Raw genomic sequence first — 18,955 nt, 5'->3', positions numbered from 1 at the left:
GCTGCCTACCTTTTGGAAGTACATATCAGACAGACACTGTTGCTATTGTCTTTTTGGTGCCAATTTTCCCCAAGCCTTTTAAAGGGGATATTTTAAAAAATATCAAAAAAATAAAAATAAATCCTGGTCCATATCTGTATTAAATTTGAAGTTGTTTTTATAAATTAAATGGTTCCACATAAGTTTTTATTACGGATGCTTTTGTATTGTTGAATTTATTTGAGAAATGTCATAGGAAGCAATTCCTAAATGGAAAGGAATAAATGATAAATAAAAATATTGCATGTATCTGCTCCTGTATAATCATTCTAGCAAAGCAGCATGCCAGATCTCCCTCCTGTCTCTTAGGGAGGATCCTTGTGAAACTGGTTTGGATGTTGAGGTAGGAAGCATCCCTTGCTACTTAGAAGGCAGTGAGCTGGAGGCAAAGTTTTTCTCGAGGTGCATTGCAAAGAGTCAGCAGTGCCAAGCACTCTTGTGTCTCATTGACACAACTCTGTTTAATTGCAATGCTTGTCGCAGAGAGGCCTCCTGGTGGAATTAACGTGGCAACTTTAGACACAGCAAGCTTTCAAAGCCATTACAAGCTTCCCCCCGAGGCTCCCCAACACCCAAGTACAGGCAAGACGTCTTGCTGGCAGTGGGTGAGAAGTAGCAAGTCCTTTACTGTGGTGCAGACAAGATCAAGTTTCAGGCCAGCCTGGCTCTTGAAATGAGAAGCACTGGTCTCTTTTTGCAAGGCAGGCGATGTGAGAGAAGAGGACTCCTGGCACAAAATACGTGATAGGTGCTTGGAGCAATGGTTACCCATCCGCATATATTTCTCTTCTCTTGCGTGCTGGGACTGAAGCTGCATCAGAAACTTTCCAGGCCAGGAAATGCAAAATACCATCAACATTAATCAACCTTCACCCCACCCACCATTATTTTAAAGGTACAGTGGCACCTTGGCTCTCGAACGTAAAACCAAAGCACAGCTTCTGATTGGCTGCACGAGCTTCCTGCAGTCAAGCCGAAGCAGCGTCGGATGTTCGGCTTCCGAAAATAGTTCACAAACTGGAAAACTTACTTCCAGGTTTGTGGCATTTGGGAGCCAAAACGTATGAGTGCCAAGGCGTTCGAGAACCAAGGTATGACTGTATAACCTTTTGGGTGGACCTTTTGGCCGCATAGCAATTGCAAACTGTAAAACTGACGTCAGCAAGAGACAGACAGTGAAGAAGAAGTGAAGGTATATGCTTTGGCTTGCGTACACCTGCCTTAGATTGTTGTAGCTAGGCTTGGGCAACTTCTCAAGGGCATTCCACAGGGCCTGCAGCCTCTTGTCTTGGTCCTGTATGCTGTGAAGCAAGAATGAGATGTCTGGGATTAATTCAGCAGTGGGACGATGGATAAAACATATGGGGATTTTGTATCTCTGCACCTTCAGCCTCTCTTTCCTAAGCTTGCCTGAGCTGAGGCAGCGGCATAGAGACAAGTTGTGAACAGACGAGGCACCGAGGGAGCTGCCCCCTTGCCCTCCATTAATTTCACACTTGAAACCTGTCACACTACAGACAGGACAGGACAGTCACTGCTGGGAAAGCTGCCAATGCGCTTCAAATTTCACCTCTCTGGGAATGTGACTTCTGCTCCTTGTCATGTACTGGAAGCAACAGTTGCGGTGGGGCCTACTTGCACAATCACTTATCCTGAAGTGACAAGCCCCAGATCGCACTTCAGCATCAGATTTATGTAAATGTTTAAATCAGACCTTTGAAAAGTGTAGCCACTTTAAATGCCTGGTAAGATCAGGGACAGTCTTGGCTCACTTTTCTTACGTCAGGCGATGAGGGCTGGAATAACATCTTCATTCCCAATCTTATTAGGGAAGCTTTAGGCCAGACTATAGCTGTGGCAAAATTTGAGAAAATCCCCTTCCTTGCAGAAGAGATGTCATTTCTCAGTCCCAAGAGGGGACAAGCTGAGGCAATTCATTTGAAGCAAAACCAATTAAAGAAATTGTAATTTGTTTGAATCTGCTGGAGTACCTGGGACACAACAACAAGCTCTTGAGAATTGGGCCGTGGATCCAAAGGAAATTAGTTAAATTTGAGTCCTGCTGAAACACTAATTGATTGATCACATTGTGACTTAGGTGCAACTAATGTTTTCTGGAATTCCTTGGAAAACTAAGGTGGGCAACTTAGACATACAGCTTTGACATATGTCAGGGAATAGTCTCCTTTCTATGCATAGCAGACATCTGTTGCTTTGGGACTCAATCACATTTCACCAATGAGCCCTGAATTTGAATATATGCATATTGAATGAAGCCCTGAATGTGTGAGGGTGTGGCCCTGAAAAGTGACTAATAAATGAGAGAAACAAATAAATGATAATGACATACATGTCCATAGGCAGAGGCTCTTGGAGAAATAATTAGAATATGTTCAATTTTGGGGTGGGTGGGTGGGGATTGGAATTTCCCACAATAAATTACACCAAATGGGTTTGATCTGTCCCATGAAGTTCCTGGTTCTGCATGGCAAATATTGTGGGCTCCCAGACTTCGGAATTCCCTCCCTAGAGAAGCTAGACTGGCTCTCTCCTTGCTCTCCTTCTGCCAGCAGATGAAGACTTTCTTGTTTCAACAGGCTTTTGGGAACTGACTGCTTTTAATTAAAGGGCTCATGCTGGGCTGTTTTTATTGGTAAGTTTTAAAAGAGATTCTATATATGTACATAGTTGTAATTCTATCCATATTTGATTATACTTTAAAGGTAAAGGTACCCCTGCCCGTACGGGCCAGTCTTGACAGACTCTGGGTTGTGCGCCCATCTCACTTAAGAGGCCAGGGGCCAGCGCTGTCCGGAGACACTTCCGGGTCACGTGGCCAGCGTGACAAAGCTGCATCTGGCAAGCCAGAGCCACACACGGAAACGCCATTTACCTTCCCGCTGGTAAGCGGTCCCTATTTATCTACTTGCACCCGGAGGTGCTTTCGAACTGCTAGGTTGGCAGGCGCTGGGACCGAGCAGCGGGAGCGCACCCCGCCGCAGGGATTCGAACCGCCGACCTTTCGATCGGCAAGTCCTAGGCGCTGAGGCTTTAACCCACAGCGCCACCTGCGTCCCATTAGTATAAATGTCCCATTAGTATAAATTAGTATATATAATGTCCCATTAAAGTATAATCAGTCATTATACTTTAATGACTGATTTTTCTGTGTTTTGAGCAGTTCTTATCTCTAAGCCACCTTGAGTCCCGTCAGGGAAAAAGGTATAAACAAACAATAACTTTGAGAGAAGCTGATAAGGTACAAGTTTCAGCCTGATCGTCTGCATGTTTACTTGGAAGCAATTTTCACTGAATTCAATGGGACTTATTCTGAAGGAAGCGTCCAGAATTTCAACCTTGTTTGATATTCTATTTTTATACCAGAAGGTGAAGAGGCAGGGCTCAAGCAATGGTGAACAACTCACTTTGAGGCTTGGATCCATTCTTCATAGAGTTCAAATGTCATGAGCGGTTCTGGCAATTCCCGAAGATAGGACTTCAGTGCCCCTGTGCAAGAGACATAGAAACACAGAACGCGCATTACCAAAGCAGAAAGCCTCATCCTAATTTGGAGGATTTTTTCCCCCTCACTGAACTTTCTTTGGTTTGGGGCAACAGCTGAAGGCGACCAACCAGCTCTTAACTGACTGGAGCAAAAATAATGTACTACCTAATGCTGAGATTAATATTTCCCTTTCTGGACACAAGAACTAATATAGATGACCATCTGACAACATGGTAGAGTTTCCTACCACTTGGTCATTTGTATTAAAGTAAATGTGGCAGGTTTTTTTGCTACTCATCCCAACATATGATGAAGTACGGTGTGTACATATGCTCTTAAAATAAATAGCAAGGCTAGATAAATAAATAAAATAAATAACATGGCTGTATCCATATTAGTGTGTGTGGGGGGGTGGACTGCCTTGAGCTGTAGGAGTTTCACAACTACAGCTGTGTTTTAAAGGGGGGGAGCAAAATTTTCTCTGCTTTTCAGATGTTATTCCAAATGCTATTTCTGTATTTGAAAAGAGTTTAAAAACTGCAGTAATTATACACCTATAGCTTTAAATATAATATAGATTTAAAAACTATTAATGTTAGTTTTGGTGTGTTTGAGGATTTGTCTGGTGTGTATATGTTTGCGTGTGACTTATTGACTCAAGTTACAATTCTGCCTTTGGTTTGATAAGGATGCTTAGTGGGTTGTGTGTATAATTGATTAATTGTCTACGTTTGCCACTGAAAGCAACCTTCTTCCATTTGTTCAAGCTAATAGTATTCACTACAACACCAGTCTGGTATGCCAAGACAAGAGCAGCTCTTACCTGCAATGGCATGTGGGTCAGCTGAGTACTCCTGAACATCCACAACACAGCAGTCAAGAGCTGCCTTAAGCTTCTTTAGTTTAGAGGCTGAAGGGGCCACCCGGAATAGGCCCTGCAAACACAAGATGTGAAATAAAAGTGTGTGTGGTTGTGGGGCGGCAGGGGGGAGACGATAATGGCATGTTTGTCCAACTTGCAAATCCCAAGGAAGGTAGTGTGGGCAACACAGCATTGGGGCTAGGGATGGGAATATGGGGGGGGATGGTAAGCACTCCCAGGCCTTAGCATGAAGGGGCATCAGTTGCCCGATACAGACCTCCTCCTGCATGCCACACTCCAGGAGCATAGTGACACACGCCTCGATGGGGAAAGCAATCTCCCGGCCACTGACAGCTAGGTGCTCTTCCAGGGGCTTCCCAAAGGAGGGCTTTTCAATCCAGGCTTCTGTGGAAGGCAGTCCAAATAAGAAGCAATCACAATATACCCACAACTCACCCTCTCGGTAACATGCAGTAGCTGGACTTCTACACACTCCTGGCTTATTTGCAGAGCTGTCCCTAATGCCATGTGTCTCGAGACTAGAAGATTACCCTCTGTGCACATGTCTAAAGTCATTTCCAGGCCTCATCACCTTAACAGTGCCTTAAGAGGCAACTAGGGTACAGTGTGACGCGGGTGGTGCTGTGGGTTAAACCACAGAGCCTAGGACTTGACGATCAGAAGGTTGGCAGTTCGAATCCCCGCGACGGGGTGAGCTCCCATTGCTCGGTCCCTGCTCCTGCCAACCTAGTTCGAAAGCACATCAAAGGGCAAGTAGATAAATAGGTACCACTCCAGTAGGAAGGTAAACGGTGTTTCTGTGCGCTGCTCTGGTTCGCCAGAAGCGGCTTATGCTGGCCACATGACCTGGAAGCTGTACGCCGGCTCCCTCGGCCAATAAAGTGAGATGAGCGCCACAACCCCAGAGTCGGTCATGACTGGACCTAATGGTCAGGGGTCCCTTTACCTTTACCTAGGGTACAGTGTGGACTTTTAGTTAACTTCGCTACATGGGATTGTGCTCAACTCCTTCTGGCCCCTTGCCTGATTAAAGGGAGGAACCCGCAGAACCATGGGGGTATGTCAACACAGTTGAGAACCTAGACTTCCACTTTCCTCAGGACTACTGCAATGTGGTCTACATGGGGCTGCCTTTGAAGATGGGGTGGAACCCACAGCTAGTGCAGAAGGCAGACACCAGAGCGCTGAGGGGTATATCCAGCTGGTAAAAATCTAATACTGATTCTACACAGGCTGCACTGACTGCAAAGAAGCTACTGGGCACAATTCACAGTTTTGATGTTTACAAAAAACCTAAATGACTTAGGCCCCTCCTCTGCAGTCACAGCCAACCTATGGAACATCTTCCAGGAGATTTGGTCAGTTTAAAGTATTGGCTAAGGTTTCAAATATATTTTGGTATAATATCCTCGGATCTCACTGATGAAGTGTGGTTCGCAAACTGAACAAAACACACTCAGAAAAGAGCCTTAATCCGGATAACATCCTATAGCGCTAACCTTGTTGATTCCTCATAGTTTTTGTGAGCTCAAGAGCAGGCCCAAATGAGTCCTTACATTTTGATTAGAGTAAGGTGCTGGCAACAATTCTAGGAATGATATATATGCCGGTATTCTTATTTTTAGTATTCTGGCTGGCTGGCTGCAATCCACAGACCTACTTCATTTTGTGACTACTAAGCTGTCACCCTGTCTCATCTACCACAAAGGCAACCGTTAGCAGGCTGGGGGCTCTGGACTGATGGGTAGAATCACCTTGACTTTTGATGCTTGGTATGGTAGTCACGTTGCCTCTGTGAGCAGCACTGAAGTCTCTCATGTAATATGTGACAAATGGCAATGTAAGAGACACTGCATCACACTTACCCTGCTGTGCTTTGATCTGAGGCAACACATTCTGCAAAAGTGCTAATGACTTCCTGTGGTACTCTGCTTGCACTTCTATTAACTGGGAGAAAGGTGAAACAAGAGGCAGCTGATAAGAAAACTCATGCCCTGGAAAGCATTATGGTTTTCCAAAGGGAGATGGGGAAGGAGAGGTGCATGAGTGCCCCCCCTCCCATGAAAAGCCAAGTTTTCTGCTACTTACAGTCTGAAAATAGTTTGCATAGTCTATCTCTTTGGCCACAAAGTTGTACATGTCAGCTGAGAGCTGATCCTGCGGGAAGTACAGAAACGACAAGAGTTACATGGATGCAAAATGCAAGTCAAACGGATGCAAGTCAAACTCACTGCAACAGCTGTAGTGCTGCAATATGCATTTCCTTTCCAGAAATTCAGATGAAATCTAAAACCACACCTATAGTAAGAATGTTAATTAGGATCACAAGTCACACATTGATCTACCTCTTGCCCAAAGTTCTATTCATCAAACTAGGGCAAATGGCTGAAAATTGTAGTTTTAAATACCCTCCTCCCCAAGTGATAGTACTTGCTACTGCACCAACAATACTAGGCTACAATGGGCTAAGAACAGTGGCTTTGGAGTCATCTCCTGAGCCACATTCCAGATGGCACAAATGATGCTTCACCAGGAATAGAAAGACAGAGAGAGATAAAGAAAGAAATGATAGATAGATAGATGATAGATAGATAGATAGATAGATAGATAGATAGATAGATATAGATAGATGATAGATAGATAGATAGGTAGATGATAGATAGATAGATAGATAGATAGATAGATAGATAGATGATAGAGATATAGATAGATAGATAGATAGATAGATAGATAGATGATAGATAGATGATAGATAGATAGATAGATAGATATAGAGATAGATATAGATAAATGATAGATAGATACCCTGCAAATCTCCACTCTGTTTGCTGCCTCCTCCATCTCTTCCCTGAGAGCATCCGCTTTGGCACCCGAAGGCTGCAAGTTGCTTGACAAACCTGAAGATTTGGCTGACTGCTGCCACCTGCCGGAGAAAGAAGTTAAATGACATTAGCAACAGATGAGGAGGACTCCTACTTGTAGGTGGGGCAGAACTTTTAGCAAGGGCAGTCACCAGTACAAGAGCCTGAAGGCACACTATCAGCTTGAAGGCACACAACCTTTCAATCCCGCCCTTTCCTCAGGTTGTCTTTAGACTCTCCCTCAATCACCATTTGTAAATTCACATATATATCCACTAAATAATAATAATAATAATAATAATAATAATAATAATAATAATAATAAAAATTTTTATTTATATCCCGCCCTCCCCAGCCGAAGCCGGGCTTAGGGCGGCTAACAACACTAAAACAGTACAACATTATAAAACATTATAAAAATGAATTAAAATCAAAATTGATGGCAAACAACTGCTTCTCTTATCAGAAGAAGCAACAATAACAAACCCTTGGAAAGAATGACCTGGGAAACTCCAAAATGCAAGCAGTACTCAAGGGATGCAATAATCTAAGGAGTAATTTGCCCTTAAGATGAAAACCTCCTAAACCCAATGAACACCATGAGGGAGCCTAAAAATCTGCTACTTGCATCCTTATCTTTACTGCCTGTGATGGAACTTAATAGGATACTGCTTTGTTGAAGAAAATAACATTTTAAAAAGCATGCAGTAAAGTCCTGTGCTGAGGAGGGACAGAGATGTTCCACTGATTGACCTCACTGGCCAGCTCAGAATGGAGCTGCCTCTGTCAGACTAAGCCTGCCTCTGATCTGGGGATGATCAGAATGCCAGTTTATGACAGCTGCCTAGTGGGCCATTCCTACAGCAATGAAGCCACTGGAGCGGTTCCAACTCCCCACTTTCTTCTAACCAAAATGTTACGTCCCAAGCTGTCTTATTCTCTAAATCACAGCCTGCCTAAATAAGAGGGCTTTTTTTTGTTTTTTTTAAAGCAGTAAAAACAGTACAATAAAAGTGCCTGCCCAAGATTTAAAAGTTATCCTCTCACGTTACCTTGACAGCTCAGGCAAAGCTGGTCCCCTGAAGCAACTTCCGTGCCACAAGAACTGGGCCTAAATAATTGTGCAGCTATTTCAATCCTTTCTAATTCTAATTATATATAATACACATAATTAAATTTTCTGTTTTGCAATTTAAAGTACTCATTTTTACATCCTTAAGATGTCAATGACTTCCCTTCTTCTCTTTCCATGGTTCATTTTGCATATCACAAATCCCCACATATTTTACAAAAAACTATACCATTCAGTATTCCATTATTACATCCATCAAAACTTATTCACACTGTTGAATTTATCTTAATGCTGCCAGCAGTTTTAGCTGTACAGTTATTTCCCATATATTCAATAAACATTTTCCAATCTTCTCTAAACGCATGTTCTTCTTGTTCTCTTACTCTAGACGTTAAGTCTGCAAGCTGCACATATTCGGTCAACTTAAGTTGCCATTCTTCTTTGTTTGGGACCTCGCTCGTTTTCCATTTTTGTGCTAACAAAACATGGGCCGCAGTAATGGCATAAATAACCTTTTTTGACACCAGGTGTGCAGCTATTTCTAAACATAGATTTGGCCTGATGAAAAACTTAGGGCCCATCCTTGAAAGCCATGAATGAACATAAGTAGAGCCTGCTAGATCAGGCCACGGGCCCGTCTAGTTCTGCATCATGTTCTCACAGTTGCTGTGGGAAACCAGCAAACAGAGCATGAGCACAAGAGCACTCTCCCCTCTTGCGGTTTCCAGAAGCATTGCTACCTCCAACTGTGGCAGAAGAACGCAGCCATCATGGCTGGTAGCCATCAGTAGGTTTCCCAGGTGAACTGGCAGACATTCCAAAATCCATGACATGGACGAGCAGCCTGTATTCAGCAGCAGCACATTCTGTCTCATGTAGGATTAAGACAGATATATGTGGCCAGCAGTGGGAAGATGTCCTCCACTTGAGATCAGGGAGGATTTTTTTTTAAATCCTCAGTTAACTCAATACTTCTAGTCAGAGTAACCAGCTGTTTATAACCAGTTTCAAATAAGAAGATTATTCCCAAAGATCAGCAAACCTAATTTGAAGGGAAAACAGAAGTGCTGTCTGGCTCCTCTCAAATCATTCCCCCTCCCACCTTTGAGGGCCAGGCGCTGTCAGTTCTTGCGGTGCTGAAATGCTGAAACAGATGTTATGTGTTTAAGGGTGGACCACATCCATAATCTTAGTGGAATTAAAGTGAAAGGGTGAGTGCCATCCGTATCAGGCTCTCCCAACTTTGGGAGAACACAAATCTCTCAGAAGCCATTCATCTTTATATCCAATGCATTTTCCTTTATGGCACAGAGAAAATAGTCACCTGTCACTATGGAACCTAGAACACCGCCTCTCCCTCCCTCTGACTTTCACATGTGTAAATTCATCCCTTCTAATCTTGTTCCCTTTTGCTGCAACACCCAAGAGGCTTCATCCCATGATCACACTATGACATAGGACCAGCTGAAAGTTCTTTTGCTGACTGCAGCAGCATCGCAAAAGGCAGTTCAGGGTGCTCCCCTGGTTTCCTGCCGATTTGTCTGAGAAGACCAAGAATCTTGTTGTATCTTAAAGTTGAGCTTATTTACTGTAACATGAGCTACTCTTTGGTGTAGTGGTTAAGAGTGGTTAAGGTGGACTCGTAATCTGGTGAATGGGTTTCGCTTCCCCGCTCCTCCACATGCAGCTGCCAGCAGGGTGACCTTGGTCCAGTCACACTTCTCTGAAGCCTCTCAGCCCCACTCACCTCACAGAGTGTTTGTTGTGAGGGAGGAAGGGAAAGGAGATTGTTGGCCACTTTGAGACTCCTCAGGGTAGTGATAAAGTGGGATATCAAATCCAAACTCCTCCTCCTCCTCCTCCTCTTCTTCTTCTTTTGGCGATGGGAGGAACAGAGCCAGTGTGGTGTAGAGTGGTTAGACTAGGACCTGGAGACCAGGGTTTCCAATTCCCTACTCACGAGGTGATCTTAGGCCAGTCACAGTCTCTCAGCCTTACCTATCTCACAGGGTTGTTTTGAGGATAAAACAGGGAGGAGGAGGTGGCGAATCATATAAACCACCTGCAGCTTCTTGAAGAGGTAGGGCATAAATGTAATAATCAAAACAAAACAAGCCTGGTGGTGGCTGTGGTGAGATTTTTTTTCACTTCACGGAAATACCAGTTCAATTGTCTGCAGACCTCATGATTTCTCCAGTTTTGTGGCAACATATCAATGGCACCTCCAGGGAATGAGATCAGCTTGCGCAAGGCAAAAATAGCTTGCTTTCGAGGAGCACCAGGAAGGAAATAAACACAATTTACATTTTTTCCAGACATGATCAGAAATACCAGCTTGCTGTTTAGGCTAGCTTGGGGGCATAGTGATAGTGACAGGATTTGGCTTTCAGATTATCTGTTTGCCACAGTGAGGGAGAGTCTCAGCCACCTGCTTCACAGCTGAAGAGGCAGGAAAGAGAGCTCTTCCTTGGGCATGATCAGAGGCACAGTATACCAGCTAATAAGACATGTTGTGGTAATCCCTTCTCTCTTTCACCAACAGCAGAGTCAAAGTAAATGCAGACTCCTCACTGAATGACACTGACAGAAATTTAATACTAGACCATTGTAGGAGATTGTAAATCCTCCTGCGCAGCCTTCTCTTTTGGATCCTCTGACAGAAAAAGATGTGGAGGCATGGGAATTCTGTAGGACATTTTAGCTGGATCTGACAGACTGAGGAGTACACAGGATCAAACAGCTGGGGGAATTTCCAAAGCCCTCACTGACTCCATCTATGTGTGTGGAAAGAGCTGAAAGTATCTCAGACTGCCCCCCACCCTATCTTTTACCAAAGGGGAAACAGAAACATGGCCTATTCACGTAGAAGAGGAGGAGGAGGAGGAGGAGTAGTAGGAGGAGTTTGGACTTGATATTCTGCCTTTCACTCCCCTTAAGGAGTCTCAAAGCAGCTAACAATCTCCTTTCCCTTCCTCCCCCACAACAAACACTCTGTGAGGTGAGTGGGGCTGAGAGACTTCAGAGAAGTGTGAACAGCCCAAGGTCACCCTACTAGCAGCTGCATGTGGAGGAGCGGGGAAGCGAACCCGGTTCACCAGATTACGAGTTCACTGCTCTTAACCACTACACCATGCTGGTGTAGTGTTGCTGTTGAGCATAACCCATTGCAGGCAAGACTGAGGGCAGCGCAAGAAACCTGATGGGCAAATAGCACAAGACACAAGATATGTCATTCTAGCAGTAAATCCATCAGGGACAGATTTTTAAAATTCTGTTTTCACTGGTAGTTCAAAGGCTAACACTAGCAGCTTCCCCTGTATGAGCCTATTCAATCCCTTCTCTATGTGACCCTTCCAAAAGAAGTTCAGAGGGTGAAAACAAGAAAATGGGCCTTTCTGGAGGGAGCCCCCATTTGTGGAATGCCCTCCCCAAGTAAATTTGCCAGGCATCCACATCTGCCATATTTTCAGAGCCAGGCAGATGGTCTTATTCTCCCAGGTGTTTCAGTATTAATTTGTGCTCTGATAACAGTGCCTGTTTTTATTTTATCTTGGTTTTTGTCTTGTTGCTGGGTGGGAAATAGTATTTTGACAATTTTGTAATTGATTGCTGGCGGATGAATTTTTTAGTGTTTATTTAAACAATTCCTTTGAAACTTATTGCATTTTAATGGTTTAAAGTTGCTTCAAGACACCTTCATTCATAGAAAGCAACACATAAATTGAATGTACAAAACTAGTGCATTTATCTGTGATTTGCTGCTTAACCCACTGGAACTTGATATGGCTTTTTATTATTGTTATGTACATTAAACAATAGTATTTATAATTTTTTCAAGAAATGCATGAATTTTTAACATGAAGAAACATGAAGCAAGGGACATGGTACTTTAAGGATGGGCAGACAAAAAGCTAACATGCTTCTTACCTTGTCCTTGACGAATCCATGTCCAGAACTAATTTCGCTAAGTGTTTCCTCTGTTTTTGGATATTGGGGATTTCTACCTAAAATAAATGATAGTAACATGGGTATTTTCTGCAGAGAACTGCAATAAACATTCCTGTCACTGAATCCAAGCAAGGTCAAAGTGAATTCTCAGGATTTTACATCTGTTTCGGAGTCAAGAGTCAACACCAGCAGCTGGGGGAATATACCACTGATGGACAGTTCCCAGATGACATGAAGCCACATACTGCCCCCAGAACAACTTGCCGTCAGTGCTCTCTGGCTGGTGTTAAAAGCAGAAAATTGGAAAAGAAACAGGCAGCAGTGCTTGGCAGCTATCTCAATCTAGATCTGAAAGCTACTTTTTAGCCCATCCACTTTAAATAAATATGACGGGAGGAAAGGAAAAAACGAAGGTGATAACTATGGTGTCCCTTTCCCAGAGAATACCTAATTAGCCAGTGGTGCATGTATCTACTATCCCCTCAGCTCCAAAATGCCTGATTTGAAAGTAGACCCACAAGAACAAGGAGACCTCTGGAATACACTTAACCTCTCATTAAAAAATAGTGTAGCTTCATTTCTGAAAAGTGAGTATTTCCTTGTTTGGTCTTGTGCATGTGAACTTGTAACAGCAAAACAAAAACACACACATCCCTCCTCTGACAATATAGGGAGCAGCAAAATACAAACAGAAAGGCTAACCACATGGAGCAACTTAAAGTGGCTACCATGTTTTGGTGTAAAGTACCAGGATTCAAAGGCCACACTGTGAGGAGAAAGTTCACAATGCTTTTTTAAAAGAAATTCCTTCGATTAATTCAAAGTAGGCTGGGATGCATTTACCTAGAGAGGGCAGCATTCAAAATGACATGATTTTTAAATATTCCTTGCAACATACACACACACACACACACACACACTTTAAAACCTGATGTAAATGTTGTTTTTGGCTCCCAGAGTTGCCTCTTTTTTACTCTTGCCTTACTTCTTGGCCCTGTTCCTGCTTCACAACCCCTCCCAGCCTTGCTGCTTAATGAACCCATAGCTTGAGTTTTTCTCACAGAGCCAAACTCATGTCTTTCTACCTGCCCATGAGCCTTACTAGCTGCTCAGTCTTTTCACCTAACGGGAACTTGTTGAGCTGGTGCTGTCCTGCTCCCTGCCTGCACCCAACTTCCAATGGGCCAAATGCCAGAAGTCCTTCATTGCTGATGTGGTTCTTATCCTTCTTGAATCTTCTTCAGAATTCCCCCCTTGCTTCAGAGGCCCTTCTTGTTAGAGCAGAGGTAAGGGAACTTGCTGGGCTTGAACTCCCATAATCCCTGATCACTGGCCATGCTGACAGGGGCTGAAGGGAGTTAAAAGTGCATAATGTCTGGTGTGCCACAAGTCCCCCCTACTTTAGAGGTCATACCACTTATACCAGGCGTAGGCAAACTCTGGCCCTTCAGATGTTTGGGACTACAATTCCAATCATCCCTGACCACTGGTCCTGTTAGCTAGGGATGATGGGAATTGTAGTCCCAAACATCTGGAGGGTTGGAGTTTGCCTATGCCTGACTTATACCAACACATCAGAACAACCCAAAACAGTGCTCACTGCAGCTATTAACTGCCACCGCTTGTGTTTTTTTTCTCACCTCAGCCAATAAGAAGAGAGGCTCAATCACATCCCGCTCAACTTCCAGCTCAAAGTGGATGAGCTCTTGAGAAAGCTTGTCCTCTGCTTCCCCACATAACTTCAGCATCTTCCTGCAGGGCATGAAAACGGACAATTGCACTGAAGCAAGCAACAGAGATGGAAAGGCGAACATGAGAGACAGACAGAGAGAGGTACAGAGATGGTCATGGGCCTGAGACAGATGATGTGTGGCAGACAGAGGATCTGAAGCACTAATCATACAGGCTCTGTAAGGCAGCAGGCCAAGAGGCTTCTATATCATCTGAGGCACAAAATGGTTCTGTGTCATTCCACTAACATGCTTTGGTTTATTTGTAATAAAACAGGCTGGTGTGAAACGACAACTTATTGCTGCATCCTGACAAGGTGCCATGGCAGAGGCAACACCTAGTATCTTTTTATTGTATTTTGTATTGATTTATGCTATAAACCGCCTTGCTATTTTACATGAAAGGGTGTCTCTAAATGTTTAAAGCACATGAAATAAGACTGAGGAGACCCAACCTGAAAAAGGTTGGTTGGAAAAGGGGGTGGCAATTGAAAAGTAGCAAGAAGCTATTAAAATTGGTTCAGGCAAAAGGATTTTTCAGTACAACGCTAGACTTGCAATCCTTTTATTTTTAATGCATTATACAGTTCTTGTTTGTGAGCTGCCTTAAATGTTTTATAAAGGAAAGGGCAGGGTATAAATATTTTAAATAAATCCACCAACATGTTTCCTACTGAAGTGGACTTTCAGCTGAGGAACATTATTGTGACTGGAAGAGATTAAAAAGAGAGAGAGAGAGAGTTGTATCTTGCCCAATAGGTGGGTATTTTGAATGGGAAGAATCTTACCCAAGCAGGGAGTCGTCCCCTAGAATAGCAGAACCTTCCATCAAGCATTGGGCTAGCGATGTCAAAGGCAATTTCTTCTGCAACAAAAGCAACTGCTGTATGAATTTAGGGTTTGTTTTTAAATCCATCACATCACAGTTTGAGCCCACTTCATTCCCAGAAAATGACACTATTCCCAAACAATATTATTTGTTTATATAAAAAAACACACCCCACGAACCCCTGTTTTACTAACTCTTATGCTCACATACAATTTACACACAGGAGGGGAGGAAAGCTAGCTGTGCTGTTTTCTCAGCTTGATTCCCTCCCTCCTGCCTCTTCTCCATGTGAAACACGTAGAGACATGAACCCAGCTCTGTTGTCTGGTGGGTGCTGGAATCTCTCACCGAGCGCTTATCAGAATCTGATCCCTGCTGACCCTGAAGACATGCTGTCAGTTTCTTGTGTGTGCTGTGGGAGACCTGCTTCACCAACTCCAAACGCTTCTCCACCTGGGGATCAACACAACAAGAAGGCATCACATCAGAGGTGCTCGCCCTCAACTCTCAGCTATCTGGACATAGAGAGAGAACCAATTCAGTTCACATAGGCCCTGCCCTCTGGGTCCCCTTAAAGTGTCCACTTGCATACTCCATTCATCAGCAGCCAAGTTTAACACACTGGACTATATGACAATTAAGGAACAAATGACACAATAAATAGTTGATTAACATTATCAGACTTCACAATTTATTTATTTCCTGGCTCTTTTCTTAGCCACCCAACAACTATCATTTTCAGGGTGAAGTACACAAGTATTTAAAGCAAATTAAGATAATGCTATTCAAAAAGAATACATTCAATAGACAACACCAAGATAACCATCATTGTAAACACACAGCAAAAAGCTAAAAGATTATACCAAGCAGCAGGTACTACAGACCTTAAAAGTCTCCAGAAAATAAAACAGACACATTAAAAGACCACATAACAGAGGGTTTAATAAAATCTGTGAGACTGAAAAGTTAGTTGCCTGATGCCACAAGGCAGGCATTCTCTAAATGTGAGGTCATTGCTGAGGAGGACCTGTTTCCTGTTGCTACTACACAATATTCCAACTAGCAGGAAAATCTGGTGAAGAGCCCACATTGATGACCACAGGGCACGTTTAGGTGCATATGGGAAGAGACGGTTATTCAGTCACTGTGGCCCCAAGTCATGAAAGAACTCAAATGTCAAAGTGAGCACTCTGAATCAGGCTCCGAAATGAAGTTACAAAGAAGGGTACTCTGAGTTGGATAGGATTTCACTAGTGTTTGAATTAAAAAGTTACAAGTAACATAAAATAAAAACCAGGCCCATAAGCTGTGATAGCAGAGATGCCAGGGAATTTGGAAACTATATCCCAGGCAAAAGGATCTCCAAGAAATATAGTTTTCCAAAATGCTTGAGGGGCACTTTTGAGTGTATGAGTATTCTAGAAAACTATACTTCCCAGTCTTCCTTGATTACTTGAGCATCTTCAGAAATGCAGGAAATGGCACTCAAGATGCCAGCGAAATCTGAACTTTGGCATCCTCAGTCACTTCCTATGTTACTTGAGCATTCAGGAATGATGCACTTAGTACAATGTTTGGTTTGTACCATGTTTGGTTTACCAAGCCCAAACAGCACTCTCTAGCTATGGAAGTGCATTAGTAATCCAAAAATAAGTGTGTTTACCCATTCTAATCCCATTAATTTACAGACAAACCACTGCGGTTAAAAGTTCGAGAGGGGAGAGACAACTGTTTTAGCGTTGATTTTAATTTAATATCCTGAAACAAAAGCTGGAACTTAATAAAATGTGATTCCTGAATGGAGATAACTAACTGTGTCTGTATTAAGAAAGGAAGCAACACAATGAGATGCTAAAAGGACAACTGCAAAATAAAGGCTTGGAATTATGGAGGCAACCCGAAAGTGAATGTTCAAATGAAGAATGTACCTGAAGCCACTGTTGAAATACCTACTGTAAGTGACTGGCTTCTAGAGACTAGTCAGTTTTGGAAAACGGCATAATTATCTGGCTGATCTCATAAGGGGAGATGCCATATCTTCTGCAAATAGGCATAGACAGCTTATCTGGCATGCACTCTAGCAAAAATGGTAGTGGGACCCCTTTACTTCTCCCAGGATTGATTTGGGGGCCTGGAAAGAGAAGATGTTAGAGACTGCTACTGAGACTTAAAAAAATTAATAAAAATAAACTGGCAGATGCTCATGTCCAGGAACTGGGAGCTGGCTCTTTGGTTCTCACTTGCTCACTGGAGACATTGCATACAGCTCAACAGTCCAAGTCAAAGATACTAAATAAAAATGCAGAATCCCTTTGAAATGTGAAAGGGACAGTGGTATTAGGTTTTCATGTTTAGGTTCTCAAGTTTCACATTTCAAAGAGATCCTGCATTTTTATTTAGTAACTTAGACTTGGATTGTTGAGCTGTATGCAATGTCTCCAGTGATCAATTGCGAGCCAACTTTTAGCGTAAAATATCCTTGACTTCAGTGAAAAGTTAAATTCAGAAGTTGCCCCAAACTTTCCTTCTTAAAAATGAAGAGTCACTAGAGACTACCTGCCCTGTAAAAAGTCATTGACCACCTGTTTGAAAGATAGCCATAAAAGACAACTGGTTTTTTTTTGGGGGGGGGGGGAAGGTTAGTTTTTATTTTATTAAAGATTTTCTTGTTTTACAAAGGTGTTTGCAATCTCTCTCTCATATTCCCCCCCCCCCCCATGTAACATTTTTACAAATCAGTTTCATTTGTTTAGACTTTGGGAAGAAAAGGGGGAAAGAGGTGGGGGGGGGAAAGATGGGTGGGGTCGGGTGACAGTGTTACTATTTTACTCACTACATGTAGGGTTTGGTGTCAGCATTGCTTGTGTAGGTTCTTTGATGTTCACTCCAAAACGCCCACCCACCACACTCACACACGAAAACAAAGTTCAACACAGCCAATCACAAATGAACAACCACACCCTAGGCCAACCCCAACCTCTCTCACCACCAAAGGAACACAAGTGAACAAAAGGCAACTGTTCTGCTGATGAGGCACATATTATATTTGGTATCCTCTCTACATATATATATGCTACTATAGAATTCTGAAAGAGATCACCCCCCCCCATTCATGCTACTTTCTAAGTCAATATGGAGGTGCTACAGCTTGAGGCTTCTCTGAAACTGGATCTACTTGGTCCTTGGTGTAAGCAAGAGAAATTTTTTGACCTTCAGAGCCTGCCAATGAGACTGCATTCCACAATCCTCCAACGTTCATTGTGGAGACTTGATGGATAGATTTCTAATACATCCAATTTTGTTATTACCAACTTCTTGTTAAGCATGCTGATTTCATTTCCTATTAGAGGATAGCCCCTGCTAAACCAGCCTCTTCAAAGTTAGTTTTGTATTTTGTGCATGGAGTAGTGTACAATATCAAATGATTGCAGAAGATGTCAGAAAGATAAACACTGTACCTGCAAGAGATCTTCATTTAGGACTTCTGTTTTTTCAGCCCTAAAGAGAGAGAGAAAAGAAGGAAAATGTAATTCAAGACAGAGAAACCTTTGTGGTGGTGGGGGGAATGAGTTTTATCTTTGAGCTGGTTGTCTGTTTATTAATGGTTTCATTAATGTTCTTATTTGACGGGATGTGGTTTTTAAAAAATGTATTCTACTTCATCATAAATGGAATTGTATTTTTTATCTGTTATTGTGTAAGCTGCCTTGAGTGAATTTTAGACATAATGGTGTACTATAACCACTTAATCTTTGTTAGTGAAAACAGCATGCCCGACTAGATGAGCCTTGAGTCTGATCTAGAAAGGCTCTTCTTACATTCTGGAGTCATATTCCCCACCGACCAAATTAAAATTAAAATCCCCCACCCTCCCAAATTCCTAAACCATTGTTCATAATTAATACATTCTGCCTTCACCCCCAGGTCATTTAAATATCCCCTTTCAGCATTTTCTCCAGTACTACAGTATCCTTTTCAAGACAGGTGACCATAATGTTAAATATAGCTGCATTATAGATCCATGAAACTTGCTTTAAAAGGGAGGGAGGAACCAATGAGTTCCTAACACAGAAACGACCCTTTTCAAT

The 18,955-nt window shown here is 42.8% G+C and overlaps 1 protein-coding gene across 10 annotated transcripts in view; it reads right to left on the bottom strand.

The window, feature by feature from the left end:
* Positions 1-18,955, bottom strand: part of ARHGAP44 (Rho GTPase activating protein 44) — an 86,332-nt gene that overhangs the window by 19,425 nt on the left and 47,952 nt on the right. For 8 of the 10 annotated variants that reach the window (XM_083725815.1, XM_083725816.1, XM_083725813.1 and 5 more), the window contains exons 2-13: positions 18,326-18,365; positions 15,216-15,320; positions 14,827-14,903; positions 13,949-14,060; positions 12,288-12,364; positions 7,233-7,350; positions 6,516-6,584; positions 6,293-6,374; positions 4,684-4,811; positions 4,368-4,479; positions 3,465-3,546; positions 1,260-1,340 (exon numbers count right to left, since the gene is read on the bottom strand). In XM_083725815.1, coding sequence (XP_083581941.1) covers positions 1,260-1,340; positions 3,465-3,546; positions 4,368-4,479; positions 4,684-4,811; positions 6,293-6,374; positions 6,516-6,584; positions 7,233-7,350; positions 12,288-12,364; positions 13,949-14,060; positions 14,827-14,903; positions 15,216-15,320; positions 18,326-18,365 — 1,083 coding nt within the window. Of the gene's footprint in view, positions 1-1,259; positions 1,341-3,464; positions 3,547-4,367; positions 4,480-4,683; positions 4,812-6,292; positions 6,375-6,515; positions 6,585-7,232; positions 7,351-12,287; positions 12,365-13,948; positions 14,061-14,826; positions 14,904-15,215; positions 15,321-18,325; positions 18,366-18,955 lie in introns of those variants that run through there. The other 2 variants (XM_083725811.1, XM_083725817.1) reach the window with 2 other exon arrangements.

This window comes from Podarcis gaigeae (assembly GCF_964106915.1).
Source record: "Podarcis gaigeae genome assembly, chromosome: 2".
In the NCBI taxonomy this organism is placed as follows: domain Eukaryota; kingdom Metazoa; phylum Chordata; class Lepidosauria; order Squamata; family Lacertidae; genus Podarcis; species Podarcis gaigeae.
This window is presented reverse-complemented; position numbering and strand designations above follow the sequence as displayed.